Source organism: Lepus europaeus, chromosome 5 (genome assembly GCF_033115175.1).
Source record: "Lepus europaeus isolate LE1 chromosome 5, mLepTim1.pri, whole genome shotgun sequence".
Taxonomy (NCBI): domain Eukaryota; kingdom Metazoa; phylum Chordata; class Mammalia; order Lagomorpha; family Leporidae; genus Lepus; species Lepus europaeus.
This window is the reverse complement of record NC_084831.1, coordinates 82700100-82718707: the sequence shown is the minus strand read 5'-3', so window position 1 is coordinate 82718707 and position 18608 is coordinate 82700100. Positions and strand designations below refer to the sequence as shown.

Here is an 18608-nt window from a genome sequence, read left to right as displayed (position 1 = left end):
ACCAGAATCTACAAAGAAATCAAGAAAATCCACAACAGCAGAAGAAACAACCCACTGAAGAGATGGGCCAAGGACCTCAATAGACACTTTTCAAAAGAAGAAATCCAAATGGCCAACAGACACATGAAAAAATGTTCAAGATCACTAGCAATCAGAGAAATGCAAATCAAAACCACAATGAGGTTTCACCTCACCCCGGTGAGAATGGCTCACATCCAGAAATCTACCAACAATAGATGCTGGAGAGGATGTGGGGAAAAAGGGACACTAACCCACTGTTGGTGGGAATGCAAACTGGTTAAGCCACTATGGAAGTCAGTCTGGAGATTCCTCAGAAACCTGAACATAACCCTACCATACAACCCAGCCATCCCACTCCTTGGAATTTACCCAAAGGAAATTAATTTGGCTAATAAAAAAGCCATCTGCACATTAATGTTTATTGCAGCTCAATTCACAATAGCTAAGACCTGGAACCAACCCAAATGCCCATCAACAGTAGACTGGATAAAGAAATTATGGGACATGTACTCCATAGAATACTATACAGCAGTAAGGAACAATGAAACCCAGTCATTTGAAACAAGATGGAGGGATCTGGAAAACATCATGCTGAGTGAATTAAGCCAGTCCCAAAGAGACAAATATCATTTGTTTTCCCTGATTGGCGACAACTAACTGAGCACCAAAGGGGAAACCTGCTGAAATGAAATGGACACTATAAGAAACATTGACCTGATCAGCTTAGGCCCTGACTCTAGATATAGAATGTAATACTTTATCCTTATACTTTGCGTTTCTGTGTGGGCACAAACTGATGAGCTCTTTACTAATGATATACTGAAGTGATCTTCTGTATATAAAGAGAATTGGAAACGAAAAAAAAAAAATAATAACAACCTGGTGTTGAAGGGGAAATGGCATAGAAAGTTAATTAATCTGAGAAAAAATCATGTGGGTTCTATGTCTTTAATGTGCTGTACATTGCTATTTGACGCTACAATTAGTAATCCAATGGTAGTTTTTTCACTTTGTATTGCTATATGGGCAAAATGTTGAAAACTTTACCTAATATATACTAAGCTGATCTTCTGTATACAAAGAGAATTGAAAATGAATCCTTACATGAATGGAAGGGGAGAGGGAGCGGAAGAGGGGAGGGTTGCGGGCGGGAGGGAAGTTACGGGAGGAGGGGAGCCATTGTAACCCATAAGCTGTACCTTGGAAGTTTATATTCATTAAATAAAAGTTAAAAAAAAAAAAAATGGTAGAGTTAGAAACATACCAGGGGATTCCAATTCAATCCCATCAAGGTTGCATGTACCAATGCCATCTCACTAGTCCATTTGATCAATTTCTGTTCACAATTGATCATAATGATAGGACCAAGAGTCAAAAAGATCACATAAACAAGACTAGTGTCTGAAAATACTAACCGATAGAACAAAAAAGGGAGAAAACAATCCAACATGGGAAGCGGGATGCACAGCAGACGCATAGAATGGTGGATGTCCTAAACAGCACTCTGGCCTCAGAATCAGCCCTTAAGGCATTCAGATCCAGCTGAAAAGCCCATGAGAGTATTTCAGGCATGGAAAGCCAAGACACTCTGTCAAAACAAACAAACAAACAAAATAACCTAAATGAAAGATCTCCACGAGTGAGATCCCAGTGGAAAGAACAGGTCATCAAAGAAGGAGGTACCTTTCTCTGAAGGGAGGAGAGAACTTACACTTTGACTATGACCTTGTCTAAATATGATCAGAGTTGGTGAACTCAAAAGGCTTCCATAGCTTTGGCAACTCATGACAAGAGCCTAGGGTGATTACTGACGCCATAAACAAGAGTGTCAATTTGTTAAGTCAACAACAGGAGTCACTGTGCACTTACTCCTCATATAGGATCTCTGTCCTTAATGTGCTGTACATTGTGATTTAATTCTATATTACTCAAACAGTATTTTTCACTTGGTGTTGCTATGTGGGTGCAAACTGTTGAAATCTTTACTTAATATATACTAAACTGATCTTCTGTATATAAAGAGAATTGAAAATGAATCTCAATGTGAATGGAAGGGGAGAGGGAGTGGGAAAGGGGAGGGTTGCAGGTGGGAGGGAAGTTATGGGGGGGAAAGCCATTGTAATCCATAAGCTGTACTTTGGAAATTTATATTCATTAAATAAAAGCTAAAAAAAAAATTTGTTTTCTCCAGATTTAAAGCGATACAACTCTAGAAGGCCATGCACATGAAACCTTGGATGAAAGCAGTTTCTGCAAGCTGACGCTGCAGCCCTCTCAAGAGGCCACCTCCTGTTGGAACCCTGTTTTGACTCCAGTCCCTATTCCATAGCCTAAGGGGCCCCCAGGATAAGGACCCACTGATAGCAGGAAGTAGCCAAGACAAGATCAATGCCCTGGGTCCCCACAACAGTGGGGTGTGGATTAAAAGATGGGGAGGGCTGAGGTGGTCTGGTTGGGCTAAGTGTCTGTGGGCCCCTCAGGCTTTAACAAAATGTCTTGTACATATAGGCTAACTGTAACAGTAAGTTTTACTCTAAGACCTCACCCCTCAGGCTTTAACAAAATGTCTTGTATATATAGGCTAACTGTAACAGTAAGTTTTACTCTAAGACCTCACCCCGCCTCTCCACACTGTGATATCCCATACCCAAAACTAGCAACAGGAGGGCTGGGTCCACCAAAGCAAACTAGCTCTTAGCACCTCCCATTCACCAAAAGGCCCCAGGTTAGTTCTGGTCCTAGATGGGTTCAGTGTGACCCACTGTTGCCCTCAGCACAGCAGCCTTGGTTCTGAGTGAGCAAGGTATTTCTCATATGCCAATAGCAGCCACCCCCAATAGCCAGGTAGAGTCTCTTACAGGAGTTGTCCTACAAAATAGCTGCCTCCTACTCAGACTGATTGTAGGCCCTGCATTCTTAATAAGTTATTTAGTACACTACCCTAAATATCCTTCCTAATCCATATGATGTGGCTAAATCAAGGATTTGATTATTGTCAAAACACAAAGGGGGGAAATGAAGTAACACCTTGACAGCAGGGACTCCATTTTGGAGCACCTGAGACTCCATCTTGGGAAGGCATCCCACACACACACTGTGAGACTCTGGTCTGAAACTATGATCTAAAACAGTCAGACAATAGTGGTCTACTACATCAGATTTGCAGAGCATAGAAACCCTGTAGCATGATCGCTCATGCTTGAAAGTAGATAGGCTGCCCCTGGGTTAATGATAAAAATGTAATTTGTCTATGTCCTACATATGATTTAAGCCAATACCTAGATTAATATCAAGATTATAATTGAAATTGTTAAGATTATAATTGGTATTAAGATTATAATTGATATTAGTTTTGCATAGGTTTTAGGTTAGCTTGACCCTGGTAACTATGTATTCCCCCCGATCCTAGCAACCATGTACTCCCCTCCCAATTTTGTGGTTTTTGCCTTTATATACCTTTTTCCTTTGGGCTTCAGGGTGAGAGTTCTTTAGGGCATGAGCCCGCTCTCCACCGCCAGCAATAAAGGACTGTCACATTTTATCAGTGTGTGGTACTCCTTTGTTTGCACTCGCTCAGGTACAACAAATCCAGGTCTCTGGGTTCAAGTCCCTGCTCCGCTCCCAATCCTCACAACTATCCTATTTAATCTCTTGGTCATCTCCACCCATCGTTGTTTCTTTCACAGCACTTACCTCTCTCTGCAAGCATTTTCAGATTTACTTGTCTATTCCCTTCCTGCCCTAACAGAACCTAAAGTTCAATACACAGTTTCTCCACTCATTCTTCCCAGCAGTCAGTATCCAGGCATTCAATTCGCTTTTGTTGAATGTAAGAAAAAGGGAAGCAGCCTGTGGGCTCATAACTGAACTGAGCCTTCACCTCAGTGCTGTTAGTGGGTGGCTGTGGTGGTCCCTGTTAAAATACAAGTTTCCCAGTACACCAGCATCAGAAACTCATTCTGTGATAATGATAGGGTGCAACAAAAAACAAGGCCATTTCATAATCTTGTCTAAGCAGATTTAAAACAAGGTCACTGTACAAACTACAGTATACCCCTCCAACTGAAGATTATTACTTTCTTATATATGCTTAAATATATATACTTTCTTACATATGCTTAAATAACAGCAATAATGCTCTATCCACTCATCTACTCTTCCATCCTCTTAGAAGTAATCAAAACAGGAAACTCCCTAACACCAACCACCTCTCCCACATGAGTAACCCAAGGTAGTCTCATTTTTCTCCCAGCAGCCTTTCTTCATTTTTTTTTCCTACAGATATATTTATTATTTGAAAGGCAGAGAGAAAGAGATAGAGATAGAGACAGAGAGAGAGAAACACACACAGAGAGAGAGAGAGAGAGAGAGAGAGAGAGAGAGAGAGAGAGTCTTCCATCCACCGGTTCACTCCTCAAATGCCAAGGGCAGCCAGGGCTGGGCCAGGCTGAAGCCAAGAGCCAGAGGCTCCATCAGCAACGTTGGAACCATACGGAATGTGGGTGTCCCCAGCCGCAGCATGACCCTGTGTTGCCTTCTTCACCTTTAAACGTCATTTACCTTCCCCCTTCGGTCTCATGACCTTTCATTCTCAGTTTTCTGAGGAGATTCATTTTACCATTTAGCAAAGTAAACTGCCGCTGTTTTCCTCCCCTCACCCAATTACAGGAGACATAGGATGGCACTTCAAAAAGTTGGTAGAAAATGGAACCAAAAGGAAGTTTCTTTTTATGCAAAAAAAACTTTTAAACCCATGCATAGTTTTCATACCACACATTTTCTGTGAACCCTTTTATGTACAAACTCCTTTCCCCACGTTCTTTTAGCCTTGCCTTCTCTTGGACACCTTACAGAATTACTGGAACCCTCTCACAATCTTGGTGGCCCGACAGCCTGCCCATCCCTTAAAGTCAGCCGTTGTCCTCAAGCCTGCCCCAACCCAAGCAGTCTCACACAAGTAAATCCTGGCCGTGGGTATAAATTCCATAGCCAAACCTCACTCACGACCAAAGGCCCACGCACCCACCCCAATCTGCTTCCGCCCTCCCGCCTACCTGGTCCAGTCTGCGATCCCGGAGATCCCACAGCCAATCCGTGACCTGAGTCCAGAGCCCAGAGCCCAGAGCCAATCCTAGGCCACATCCAGGCCGTGTCCCGCCCCCCTCCGTCCTCCAGCTCCGCGCCCTCCGCCCGCCACACGCTGGTTGTCCCGTCCCATCCGGGGCCTCACTCCAGACCACCGCACAGCCAATCTGCACCCTGAGGCAGACCCCAGAGTCCGCCCGCGCGCAGGCTCCGCCCCCACGCCCAAAGCGCGCCCGGCCAGGCTCCCCAGGACTGGCGTCCGGAAGCGAGGAAGGTGAGTGCGGTGCGCGCGAGGAGCGGACCGGCTGGGAGCGCGCGGGCGCCTGGCGCGGCCGGGAGGAAGAGCCGGCGCTGGATTTCCGCCCGGACTCGGACTCGGACTCGGACTCGGCCCCGGCCCCGGCCCCGGCCCCGGCCCCTCAGGAGTCCGGGCGCGAGCCCGGGGCTGGACCCCGACCGGCCGCACGGGCGGGCCGCGGCGCGGCAGAGGGCCCACCCTGAAGCCGGCAGTTTCCTCTGGACAGGGAACGACTTGGTTAGGAACGGTCTCCTAGATGTCCTGCACTATTTGCTCTTGATTTTGTAATCTGGGCCTTTAGAAAGCGCTCCGGGAGGGTAAACACCGACGCCAGTTCGTGCATTACCTAGCGTTTGTTAATTAAAAAAAGGAGACGAAGGCTGTTGACTCTCCATGTAAGTGAATCTTAGTGGAATCCAGGGTTTTTAATGCGAAGAGCAGGTCAAGCTGTTGCGTCTGGATCTTGCAGACCAAGCCACCTGCCCTTACCTGTCACTTCTCTTTCCTCCTTTTGGGGAAATGGGAAATGACGCGAATCCTGTTTGCACAGAGCAGCTTTCTGGCTGCTCCAGGGTGGGATCCTCTTAAATCTTTGCCCAGCACTGGCTTTCTTTCCTCTTCTCTAACGATGTGGCTCTGAGGTTTATCCTTACCCAACCAGGATGCCGTTTCGTGTGTCGTGAACCTTGCACACATTCTGGAAGCGAAGTAGCAGAGCGTGAAATGAACGTAATCGTTTCCTTCTAACAGTGCGGGTTGTTCCCTGATGCCAGTGCCTGCTGCCCTTGCCGCTCCTTAATCTCCCTGGAACTTGCAGTTAACCCCAGTGTTCTCGAGTTTGGCAAATTACTGAGTCTCTTCCTACCTCTCCCCCCCCCCCCCCCCCCCCAGTGCAAACTGTTTATAGGTTGATTATCAGGATTTCAGGCCAGAGCGTTAAACTTTTTTTAACGTCTTATATTTTAAAAATCCTCTTGACTGCTTTTGCCTACTTTGTAGCTTTGAATTCTCCCAACGGTTCACCAGACCTTCGCAATTTCAGATCACTTTCAAATCTGCCATGCATAACTTCTGAATCTTCGTTGTAAGAGTCTGCTCCTGTGATGACGGACAGTTAAATTTACTGTCAATCATTTTCACCTTTGGTACATATTGCCGTAATTGGATTAACCAGACCACTTGAATCACAATTTGCCTGGTTTTCCTCACAGAGCATTATTTATTGGGAGAAATTATAAAAATGCAATGAAAATACCGTTTAGAGTTAAGGACCCTTTTGATTTTTTCCAGCTTTTCTATGACATCCAAATGGGTAAAGTTACTTAGTTTATCAGTGAATATGTATATGCAGTGTTCACTGCATTAGAAAAATGCCACCCAAAATATATGTGTTCAAAGTGGAAGAGAGAAGCATCTTGCTCCAAAGGTTCTAAATCTGTAACTACCAATCTGCTTAGATTTCTTGGCAGTCATTTTTTCACCCATTTTCCCACAATTCCTAGTGGTAAAGTAATAGGTAAAAAAGAAAGAGAGCCTAGGTGTGGGTTTTGATGAGTTCCATCATTTAATGGTAAGGTAAGGAAGAGGTAAGAGAAAATTAGAGATGGTTATAATGTGAAAAACCAAAGGAACATGGTGTTTCTGGGAGGACTGAGAGCTTGGACGTGGTATCTGAATCTTCAGAGAACACGAGGAAAGTGAGAATTGCAAAACATCCATTGGATTAAACAATATAAAGGTCAGAAATGACTTTAGCAAGAGCTGCCTCTATGAAGTAAAAAGTGCAAAAATCAGATTGCACCAGATTGTGGAGTAGAGGTTAAGGGAAAGGTGAGAGCTGGTGAAATGAGCAATGGGAAACAGAGTCAGGAGTTTCATTTTTGGTGATTTTTGGTTTTGCCTTTTTTTAGCTGGAAGAAGCAAGAGCAAGGCAAGTTGAAGAGACAAGAGAAAGGGAGAATAACCCATGGAGCAAGGTCTTTGTTGAGATGGGACGGAATCAGGTCTCGGTACATATGTTTTTCAGCTTACAATGAGGCTGCATCTCTGGTAAACCCATTATAAGCTGAGAATACCCTAAATCAGTGATCTGTTTAATCCACATAATTTACTGACCATCATAGCTTAGCAGCACAGCACACTGTGGGGTATCAGTTGTTCCCCTTCGTAACTCTGTGGCTGAATGGCGGTTTGGAACGCCGCCACTGCCCAGCATCCCAAGACAGTGTTCTGCTGCATATCGCTAGCCAGGAAAAGATCAAAACTCGAAGTACAGGGGCGTGTGTTGTGGCCCAGTGGGTTAAGCCACTCCCTGCAACACCAGCATTCCATACAGGCACCTGTTGGGTCCCAGCTGCTCCGCTTCCAGTCCAGCTCCCTGCTAATGCACTTGGGAAAGCAAAGGAAGATGGTCCAAGTCCTTAGGCTCCTGCTCCCACATGGCAGACCTAGAAGAAGCTCCTGGCTCCTGGCTTTGGCCTGGCCTATCCCCAGCCATTGCAGCCATTTGGAGAGTGAACCAGCAGTTGTAAGATATATGACTCTCTCTCTCTCTCTTTGGGACTCTAAATCTTAAAAATTCAAAGTACAGAATGCAGTATGCATTTTTACAGAATACACATTGCTTTCTCTCTATGGTGATATCAAAGAACCTTAAGTCCAGGACCATCTGTAGTGGGTCCCATTTGATGGCTTGTGTTTTCTCTGATAAAAAGCAAAGTCACCTGCTTAGACTAAGAAGGGAGGTAGAGGCCTGCGCCGCGGCTCACTAGGCTAATCCTCCGCCTGTGGCGCCGGCACACTGGGTTCTAGTCCCAGTTGGGGCGCTGGTTCTGTCCTGGTTGCTCCTCTTCCAGTCCAGCTCTCTGCTGTGGCCCGGGAAGGCAGTGGAGGATGGCCCAAGTGCTTGGGCCCTGCACCCGCATGGGAGACCAGGAGGAGGCACCTGGCTCCTGGCCTAGCGCGGTGGCCGTAGCGGCCATTTAGGGGGTGAACCAATGGAAGGAAGACCTTTCTCTCTCTCTCTCTCTGTCTAGCTCTGCCTGTCAAAAAAAAAAAAAAAAAGAGAGAGAGAAGGGAGGTAGAGGGTTTCAGATTAGAGGAATGTGGGTTAAAAAGTAAAATAGTCATTTTAGAGTGTGGCAGAGAAGTATTGGTATTGTTTGCAAAATTCAGTTAGAAGTGCTGGCGAGTATTGGGGTCGATTTGAGAATAATAGCCATGGACCTGTGCTATTGTGATGACTTCTCAAGCACTCCAGTTCTGTGAACTCACTGGGAGAGGGCGAGTGAGGCAGCGTGGAGAATGACAGTAACGTTCAGGTGTATGACTGTTGTTTGACTGGTTGTCTCTGAAGACACTGAAATTTGCCAGGGTGATCACAGCACTTGGGGCTGAGAAAACTATGTTGCTGCCTCAGGACCTCTCCTCAATGAGTGATGGGGAGTCAGCAGCAGGTCAGGAGGTAATATCAGTGAGGCAGATGAGAAGGGTAAATAGTCTGGCAATGGTAAAATAGCAAGAAAGAGGTGGGTGATACCACCTGGTGACTACAATTGGTAATGAAATACTGTAAATTTGAAAATGTGTGAGGGAGTAAATTTCAGATGTTCTCACCAAGTACAAAATCCAACAATGAGGAATGGAGAAGTGATATCTTTGGAGGGCAGTAAGGTTCAACTTAGAGCAAGGAGGTAAAGAAAACGCACTGAGAATATCAAGGTAGAATGGAATTTGTTGTTGCTGCTGCAACTGTCCCCAAAGCCATAGTGGAAGGTTTGGAAGTGGAAGAAGGGAGAGCTGGGTCAGTTACCAGGAAGTGTGAGGTGCTGCCGAAGGCAGACAGGGGAGGTGTCAGGATTTCCAGGGAAAAACAGATTTGGTATGGTTTCAGACACTGAGGCCTGGTGGGACATGGCTCACCACACCTTGGCAGGGAGATCTCCCAAGTGCTCCAGCCTAAGATCACACATGACCAGCCAGTGACCTAATGGTTCCTTCTGTGATTACTTTCTTTTTTTTTTTTTTTTTTTTTTTGACAGGCAGAGTGGACAGTGAGAGAGAGAGACAGAGAGAAAGTTCTTCCTTTTGCCGTTGGTTCACTCTCCAGTGGCTACTGTGGCCGGTGCACTGCAGCTGGCGCACCACGCTGATCCGAAGGCAGGAGCCAGGTGCTTCTCCTGGTCTCCCATGTGGGTGCAGGGCCCAAGCACTTGGGCCATCCTCCACTGCACTCCCTGGCCACAGCAGAGAGCTGGCCTGGAAGAGGGGCAACCGGGACTAGAACCCGGTGTGCCGGCACCGCTAGGCGGAGGATTAGCTTGTTGAGCCACGGCGCCGGCTTGTGATTACTTTCAAAACCAAGGACTCATTCATTCGTCATTTTGTCAAATGAGGAAATTGCATCGCAGCAAGAGCCAGTGACTTATCCAAGGTTAGAGACCTATCTAGTATCAAGATGAGAACTGAATTCAGGCATCCTGATTCTCAGTCCTTTTCTCTTTCTGTAATGACAGCCCCACCACCACCAATTTTTCTCAAGAAGTTAGATTTCTCTACTTGTAAGAAAACATTTTGATTGTACTTTGCCCAAAAACCTAAGAAATCATGCTGAACTTAAGGAAATGAACATTTGTTTGCTGAAAAAAAAATGTTGTCCTGCTTCAAAGTCCTCTGTGATATAAATGATTATTCAGTATAGTTAATGTTCTTTGCTAATTCCTTTCTTTAAAATGACCCCTACTACCTAATCCAATTAATATTTGTTCTAGAACAGAACAGTTAGCATCACGAGAAAAAACATGGCTTGATTTCAAAACTTGGTCTTTGAAGTGAGAGACCCAAAATATAAAGGTTATCTATTTCTTTACAAAATGAATCAATATTTCATGAAAGAATTCTTCTCATAATAGCCCACTTAAATCATTAATTCATAATGTGACTTTATATATTCATTTAGCCATTCAGTGAGTGACTATACTGTTTGAGAGAATACTCATGCAGTATTAAACTTAACACACCAGGTATGTGTTCCTGAAGCTTACATTTTAAGCTGCCAAACAAGGCCTCGTGGCTAGAGTGAATGAGTAACCAGACAAACAAAAAAAAAAATGTTTTGCAGAAAGTTAATAGTATGCTGGTGTTAAGTAGAATAGCTAAGAAGTTGTTATCTTGCAAGGCCAGGGAAGGCCTTTTTAGATGCAATCCTGTAAGCTGAGATTTTATTAAGAAGAGCAGGGTTTTATATTCCACTGTATTATTTTTCACAGCCAAACCTTTATGTAGCCTTCACATTTGGGTAACTTCGAGATTCATAGCTAGTGTCAGTGCCCCCTTAGATTTCAGGGTATGCCTCCTTGTCTAAGGTTTGAACAACTGTTAGAGATACAGAAGATGCCACACACTGAAACAGCAGCCTTATATGCTCTAGAGAATGACTTTCTCAGAATACAACTCCGTGAAAGTTCTCAGAAAGCTGGACGTCCTTCTGCTTCTGAGTGGCAAGATAGTAATGGAGTTGCCTTGCCTTTGATCACCCTGCGTCTGCCCATGACTGATAATTTCCTGACAGGTAGAGAAGCCATTTAGAATGCATGCCTGTCATGGAACTGCAGTCTATTGATAGGGCTTGCTAGCTGTCAACAGAATTGCAGAGGGAAGTTTCTTCTGAGGAAATAACCTAAGATTTATTCATTTCAGGGGTCTTCAGGAAGTTCATGTCAGATGTACATTGTGAAAAAGCTGCTTGAGAAGGAACAGGCCATCAAGGAGAAAGGCGCCTTTCTCTAAAGGGAGGAAGGAACCTCCACTGTGACATGGCCTTGACTAAACAAGTTCAGAGTCGGTGAACTCAAGGGGCTTCCATAGCCTAGACAGCTCATAGCAAGAGTCTCGGGTGATTGCTGACATCATAAATAAGAGTGCCAGTTGTTAAATCAACAACGGGAGTCACTGGGTACATGCTCCTCACGTAGGATCTCTGTCCTTAATGTGTTTTACTATGAAACTTAAAAACACTACTAGTCGAACAATACCCTATACCTTGTGCGGTTGTGTGAATGCAGCCTGTTGAAATCCTTGCTTAGTATATACTAAGTTGATCTTCAGTATATGAAGGTAATTGAAAATGAAACTCGATAAAGGGCAGGATGGGAGAGGGAGAGGGAGAGAGGAGGGCCACGGGAGGGAGGGAGGTTGGTGGGGGAAGCCACAACAATACAAAAGTTGCACTTTGTAAATTCACATTTATGAAATAAAAAATAAAAATTAAAAAAGCTGCTTGGATTTCCAAAAACTTTTGTACCAGAATAAACATCTTTTAATTCCATTTTTCTACAGATTTGTTGAAGTCTGAAAACTTTTTGTCATGGGCCTACTGTTATCCATCCTTTCAAATAGCTTTCCAAATAACCTGTTCTAACAACTTGAATGTACTGTTAGAACTTGTGCTTTTATCAGTGACTGTTTTCCAGGTGATTCTGGAATTTGAGTTACTGGATGGGAATATTCTAGATTTTATAGCTGCTAGAAATGGAAATTACACTTAATAAATTCTTTTTTTAAAAGATTTATTTATTTATTTGAAAGAGTTACACAGAGAGAGGAGAGGCATAGAAAGAGAGAGCGGTCTTCCATCCGATGGTTCACTCCCCAATTGGCTGCAACGGCCAGAGCTGTGCTGATCCATAGCCAGGAGCCAAGAACTTCTTCTGGGTCTTCCACGGAGGTGCAGGGGCCCAAGGACTTGGGCCATCTTCTACTGCTTTCCTAGGCCATAGCAGAGAGTTGGATTGGAAGTGGAGCAGCCGGGACTAGAACCAGCGCCCATATGGGATGCTGGCACTTCAGGCCAGGGCATTAACCTGCTGCGCCACAGCACCGGCCCCACTTATTGAATTCTAATGCTCTTGACTAAAGCCTTATCTTATTCATTCAAAATATCCTTACAGATCTCTAGTCTTAAAATGAAGTCTAAATTTGTGTAAGGGGGAATAGATTGATTACAGTGATTGCAGTGATGAGAAATTATAATAAGAAAACTAGAGAGAATGAAAACTCAGTTATCAAAAAATATATTTGTTATATGTAAGCTTATGGCCTAGCATCTCACCATAAATGTGTGATAGTGTTGGAACGGTCATATATTTACTCCCTTTTTCCATTTTTCCTTTTTTCCTGTAGCATGTTTTTGGCCCACAGGAGGCTCTGCTCTCTTGGCAATAGGACAGAACTCCTAAAGACAATTTATTCTTCAGAAATCCTGGGATTCTCTACTTCTGCTGTAGGTATTGCTTATCACTTATGGATAAATTATTGTACATTCTCTGTAATGTTAAAAAAGATACAAGTTTGTAGGTGATTTTATAGTCACTCTATTAGAATGATTATTTCTATTACATTAGCTAAAGGTGTCTCTTGTCATTGACTAGAACTGGCATCCACTGAGCACCTGCTTGCCTGTGTCAGGATCAATGTGTAGGATGCTACATGTCCATTTTTCTCACTTTGTCTTCACAAAACCTTTAAGAATTGTTATGGTCCTCATTTATAAATGAGTAAATAAGTAGAGGCTTAAATAGCAGTAACTTGTCTCAAGTCACATAGCTTGTGAGTGGCATGGCCAAAAACAGTCCTCACCCTTGTCCAGCTCTGGCTCACTGAAGAACATACTGTTTCTACTCAAGAAGCGATAGTATTGTGATAGCCATTGCTGGTCCTGCAACTTCCAGTTTATAGGGAATGAGGTAGATTGAGGAGCAGTAAAGTGTCATCAGGGCAAAGCAAGCATGCACATGCAGAATGGCATCATAGCACAGCACAGATAACAGACCCCCATTATTCTACAAATGAATGTGGCACGGGGTGGGAGTGGAGGGGGGAGGGCAGCAGTACTGCAGAGGGACTGCTCTGAGATGGAAAAGGGTTCAAGAAGCCAGCACCGTGGCTCAATAGGTTAATCCTCCGCCTTGCGGCGCCGGCACACCAGTGCCGGGGCGCCGGATTCTGTCCCGGTTGCCCCTCTTCAAGGCCAGCTCTCTGCTGTGGCCTGGGAGTACAGTGGAGGATGGCCCAAGTGCTTGGGCCCTGCACCCCATGGGAGACCAGGAGAAGCACCTGGCTCCTGCCTTCCTATCAGCGCAGTGCACCTGCCGCAACGGCCATTGGAGGGTGAACCAACGGCAAAAGGAAGACCTTTCTCTCTGTCTCTCTCTCTCTCATTGTCCACTCTGTCTGTAAAAAAAAAAAAAAAAAAAAAAAAGAAAAGAAAAGGGTTCAAGAAGCATAAGCACCAAAGACAATGTATGGACCTTGTTTAGGAACTTGACCAAATGTAAAAGGATATTTTTTTAAAGATATATTAAATCAGATGGCATGTATATATGTCTGAGAGACAGAGAACTCCCGTCTACTGATTGACTCCCTAGATGGCCACAAAATGACAGCCAGGGACCCAATTACTTGAGCCATCGCCTGCTGCCTCTGCGTTTGCAGGAAGTTGGAGTCACAAGCCAGGAACTGAATCCAGGTCCTCTGATATGGGATACAAATTTCTTAGTATCTTACCCATGAGACTCAATGTTCACCCCAATGACGTTTTTTAAAGACAGTTATAGAAATATGAATGTGGACTGGGTAGGAGGTGATACCATGAATTATTATTGATTAAGTGTGGTAATGACATTGCAGTTATATAAGAAAATAACACTATTTTCTAGAAATACATTCAAGTATATTACAGTGGTGTAATGACTTAAGGTCTATAATTTGCTTTAAAATGACTCAGCAGTATGAACTCTGGACATAGTTCCTGTGTTCATTTGCATAGTTTGGCAAGCTATGAAGTAGTTGAACAAATTTAGATTTGGCCAGGTGAATCCCAACTCTACACAGTGATCTCTTATGGTCTTCACCTTTATCATCAAGAAGGCTGAATTCTCCAGACACATTGAGCATTCCTTCCACGTGCTCAAGAGCAAGTGTGACTTAGGAAGACTAGCGCTGCAGTAGTCTGAAGGCGATACAGAGAGGGAAAGTGTTGACTCAGAGACAGACAACAATAAAAAACCCATCTACATGTTAACAGGACTCATTTATTTTCAAATGTTAAGAAAAACAGGTAATTTTAAAATTTTATTTAATTATTCATAGAATATTGTAATATTAAGCATTTGAAAATAATTATACACTTAGGAAAGAATAAAAGGAGAAATATGCAGCAGAAGCAAGATCTTGACAATTAGTGAATCTCAGTGATATATAAATGAGTGTTTTCTGCTAGGTTGAATCATATGACTTTTTTTTTTATAAATCAAAAATAGATGAAAACTGGGCCAAAGTGGCGGCTCACTAGGCTAATCCTCCGCCTGTGGCACAGGTACCCCGGGTTCTAGTCCTGGTTGAGGAGCTGGATTCTGTCCCGTTTGCTCTTCTTCCAGTCCAGCTCTCTACTGTGGCCCAGGAGTGCAGTGGAGGATGGCCCAAGTTCTTGGGCCCTGCACCCGCATGGGAGACCAGGAGGAAGCACCTGGCTGCTGACTTCAGATAGGCGCAGCGCGCTGACCATTGTGGCTATTGTGGGGTGAAAGGAAGACCTTTCTCTCTGTCTCCCTCTCTCTCACTGTTTAACTCTGCCTGTCAAAAATAAAAATAAAAATAAAAAGATGAAAACAATTTTGCATTGTTTAATCTAATTCTAATCTTTTAAATTTTGTGTAGGCTTGAAATTTTCATAAACACCATCATTAACTTCTTGTCTTGTAAATACAATGAACTGTACATCATGTGCCTCTTGAATTCTGCCTTTCCTCTTTATTGCCATCATAGCTACCTTAGTTCAGTCTCTCTCCCATACACAGAAGAAATTGTTTGGAAATTGTCATTATCCAAGTTAATCATATGAAACTATGGTTTCACAAAGAAGGTTGTGTGCAAAATTCACATTCATGGAGCATTGTTAGACTACATATACCCAGGACTCATCCTGAGCTCTTCTGATTCTTTTTTTTTTTTAAGATTTATTTTATTTATTTGAAAGTTAAGAGTTACAGAGAGAGGTAGAGACAGAGACAGAGACAGAGAGAGAGAGAGAGAGAGGTCTTCCATTCTCTGGTTCACTCCCCAGATTGCCGCAATGCCCAGAGCTGTGCTGATTCGAAGCCAGGAGCCAGGAGCTTCTTCCAGGTCTCCCACGTGGGTGCAGGGGCCCAAGCACTAGGCCATCTTCTGCTATCCCAGGCCATACCAGACAGCTGGATGGGAAGAGGAGCAGCCGGGACTAGAACCAGCACCCATATGGGATGCTGGCACTTCAGGCCAGGGCTTTAATCTGTTGCGCCACAGCGCCAGCCCTCTTCTGAATCTTTAAGTCTTTTGAAAAATCTTTCCAGGTCATTCTGATGTACACCTTATGTGAGGACCACTGACAATGCATTATTGAAACTTACAGATTATTTTGGATGCAATCAACCTTCCCCATAGCTAGCAGTAGAATGATTGGATTATATTGTAGCTTTATGTTTAATTGGGGGATGGGAGGCACTGAATTTCTTTTTTTTTTTTTTAATTGATTATTTCTTTGAAAGGCAGAGAGATACATATTCTATCTGCTGGTTCACTCCCTAAATGTCCATAATAGTGAGGACTGGCCAGTCCAAAATCAGGGGCCAGGACCTCAATTTGAGTCTCCCACATAGTGTCATAGACCTAACTACTTGAGCTTCTCAGGTGCATATTATCTGGAAGCTGGAATCCAGAGCAGAGCCAGGACTTGAACCCAGGCACTCCCATATGGCATGCAGAGGTCCCAAGCAGCATATTAACCAACACACCAAGCATCTACCCCATGTTTAATTTTTAAGTGGCTGCCAAACCCTTTTCCAAAGCACTTGTACTTTTAATGACAACAGCAGAATGTCCATGCAGTTCTTCCGAGGCTTTGCATTTACAGTGGTTGCTCAAATAGTTGCTCTTGATGGACACATGAAAAAAGCAAACTGATCAGTGTGCACAAGAATAGAGAGAATAATTTTAAATCAAGAAAGACTGGTCAGAACCAGCCAAACCACTTACTATAAACTCATTTCACTGGAAAATTCTTTTCATCCATACCATCCTTAGTATCATTGAAAACTTATTTTGAAGGTTACTTCTGAGAGCGGGAATAGAACGAAGGATGAGCTACACTTTTCTGTATTATTTTCCCTGTTTACTAAAATATTTGTATTTATTCTGAAATTTAAATAGTATTTGAAATGTTAATGAAAATATTACAAACATGCATAAAGAAAAAGAAGCACATGTAACCCAGGATGAAAGTCATTCTCACTCTTTGAGAACCTACTTCTCAAAGGCTTGGAAAATTGGAAGATAAAATCTTGATTATCCTCTGATGCTAGAATGTCAGAGAACGAAGTAACAAGTAGAATGTAGATAGATGAGTGGAAAGAGAGATGGGTAAGGGAGGAAGCCAGGGAGTTAATGGGTTTGACAAATGTATGACATGTATCCATATTATCACGTAGAGTAATTTCCCTGAGAAGTCCTTTTTTGGGAAGTATATATTGAGAATAAGTAGTTAACAGATTATTCTTGAAAGAAGAATAGGAAGCCAAATAGGCTACAAATTACAATCTGATTGACTAACCTCTAAATGAAGATTATTCTCTCCCTCTCTCTCCCTCTCTCTTCCTCTCTGTGTGTAACTGTGACTTTCAAGTAAAATAAATCTTTTAAAAAAGTTAAAATAAATAAATAAAGGACATACACCTGACAGTCCAGGCAGGCATCTCAGAAAGTAACTGAGAGCTCAATCTGCCTTCAGACTGGAATTTTTTTTTAATTTATTAATTTATTTGGGCCGGCGCCGCGGCTCACTAGGCTAATCCTCCGCCTTGCGGCGCCGGCACACCGGGTTCTAGTCCCGGTCGGGGCACCGATCCTGTCCCGGTTGCCCCTCTTCCAGGCCAGCTCTCTGCTGTGGCCAGGGAGTGCAGTGGAGGATGGCCCAAGTGCTTGGGCCCTGCACCCCATGGGAGACCAGGAGAAGCACCTGGCTCCTGCCATCGGATCAGCGCGGTGCGCTGGCCGCAGCGCGCCAACCGCGGCGGCCATTGGAGGGTGAACCAACGGCAAAAGGAAGACCTTTCTCTCTGTCTCTCTCTCTCACTGTCCACTCTGCCTGTCAAAAAGTTAAAAAAAAAAAAAAAAGAAAAGAAAAGAAAAAAAAAATTTATTTGAAAGATTGGGATGGGGGGGTGGGAAGAGATCAATCTTCCATCCACTGGTTCACTTCCCAGATTCCCAGATGGCTGCAACAGCCAGGGTTGGGCCAAGGCAAAACCAGGAGCCAGGAGCCAGGTCTCCCATGTGGGTGAAGGGGCCCACACACTCAGGCCATCCTGCATTGCCCTCTCAGGCGGAGCTGGATGGGAGGTGGAGCAGCTGGAACTCAAACCAGTGTCCACATGGGATGCCAGCGTCACAGGCGATGACTTTACCTGCTAAAAGCCATAATGCTGGAATTTTATAGATCTGGCTAGGAGTCCCCCCCCCCCCCAGATATTGCTGAATAGGTGGCTTTTTGGGTGTGGAATTTATGAAATTCTTCCCAGTGTTATTGGACCAATTAGCCTGCCTGGCAAAGAGTGGGAAGGATTCCCCTAAGCTGTCCCCAGGAGAGGACTGGGGCCCACCAAACAAGGTTGGCAGACCCGGGCAAGACTCCTGCCAAATACCGGTCTGCTTCAGAGGCTCAGGCTTCTGAGCTGCTCCCCTCACCAAATGCACAAACTACCCCTGTGTGTTCTTTGGCCCCTCTCATACACATAGGCTAGCGTCTAACTTCTAACAAGAGAAGCACAAAAGAAACGTTTTATAGCAACCAAAACAAATTTTTTTGCTTCTTCCTAATCTGTCCTTCGTTAGAGAAAACAATTGCCTTTTTTGGATATACACACAATTTTGATTATGTATTGAGTTCAGATTCAACAGCTCACGCCCTTTGGTGCAACCTTCCTCATCGTACTTGTAACTAAGAGAATCTTTCTGTTTTCCGAATGGGCACTGTCTTTGGAGTGTGTTATATGCTAAGAATTGTGTTTTCCCATTTAATCGCCGTAGCCCTTACATGAGGTAGGCAGTCATTTCACCGTTTAACAAATGAGGAAACTGGATCTCAGAGAAGACAGTTAGCCTGCCTACTTCACAC

The 18608-nt window shown here is 44.0% G+C and overlaps 2 protein-coding genes across 9 annotated transcripts in view; one reads left to right on the top strand and one right to left on the bottom strand.

Annotated features, from left to right (window-relative positions):
- Positions 1-5156, bottom strand: part of LOC133759924 (guanylate-binding protein 5-like) — a 91357-nt gene extending 86201 nt beyond the window's left edge. For both annotated transcript variants that reach the window (XM_062191677.1, XM_062191674.1), the window contains exon 1: positions 5076-5156. The gene's annotated coding sequence lies outside the window, so the exon portion shown is untranslated. The remainder of the gene's footprint in view (positions 1-5075) is intronic.
- The window catches only part of KYAT3 (kynurenine aminotransferase 3), a 206874-nt gene that overhangs the window by 146986 nt on the left and 41280 nt on the right, over positions 1-18608 (top strand). For 2 of the 7 annotated variants that reach the window (XM_062191688.1, XM_062191690.1), the window contains one exon: positions 12584-12683. In XM_062191688.1, the coding sequence (XP_062047672.1) occupies positions 12585-12683 (99 nt within the window). In that variant the 5' untranslated portion in view covers position 12584. Of the gene's footprint in view, positions 1-5197; positions 5381-5612; positions 5800-7314; positions 7335-7390; positions 7414-12583; positions 12684-18608 lie in introns of those variants that run through there. The other 5 variants (XM_062191683.1, XM_062191685.1, XM_062191686.1 and 2 more) reach the window with 5 other exon arrangements.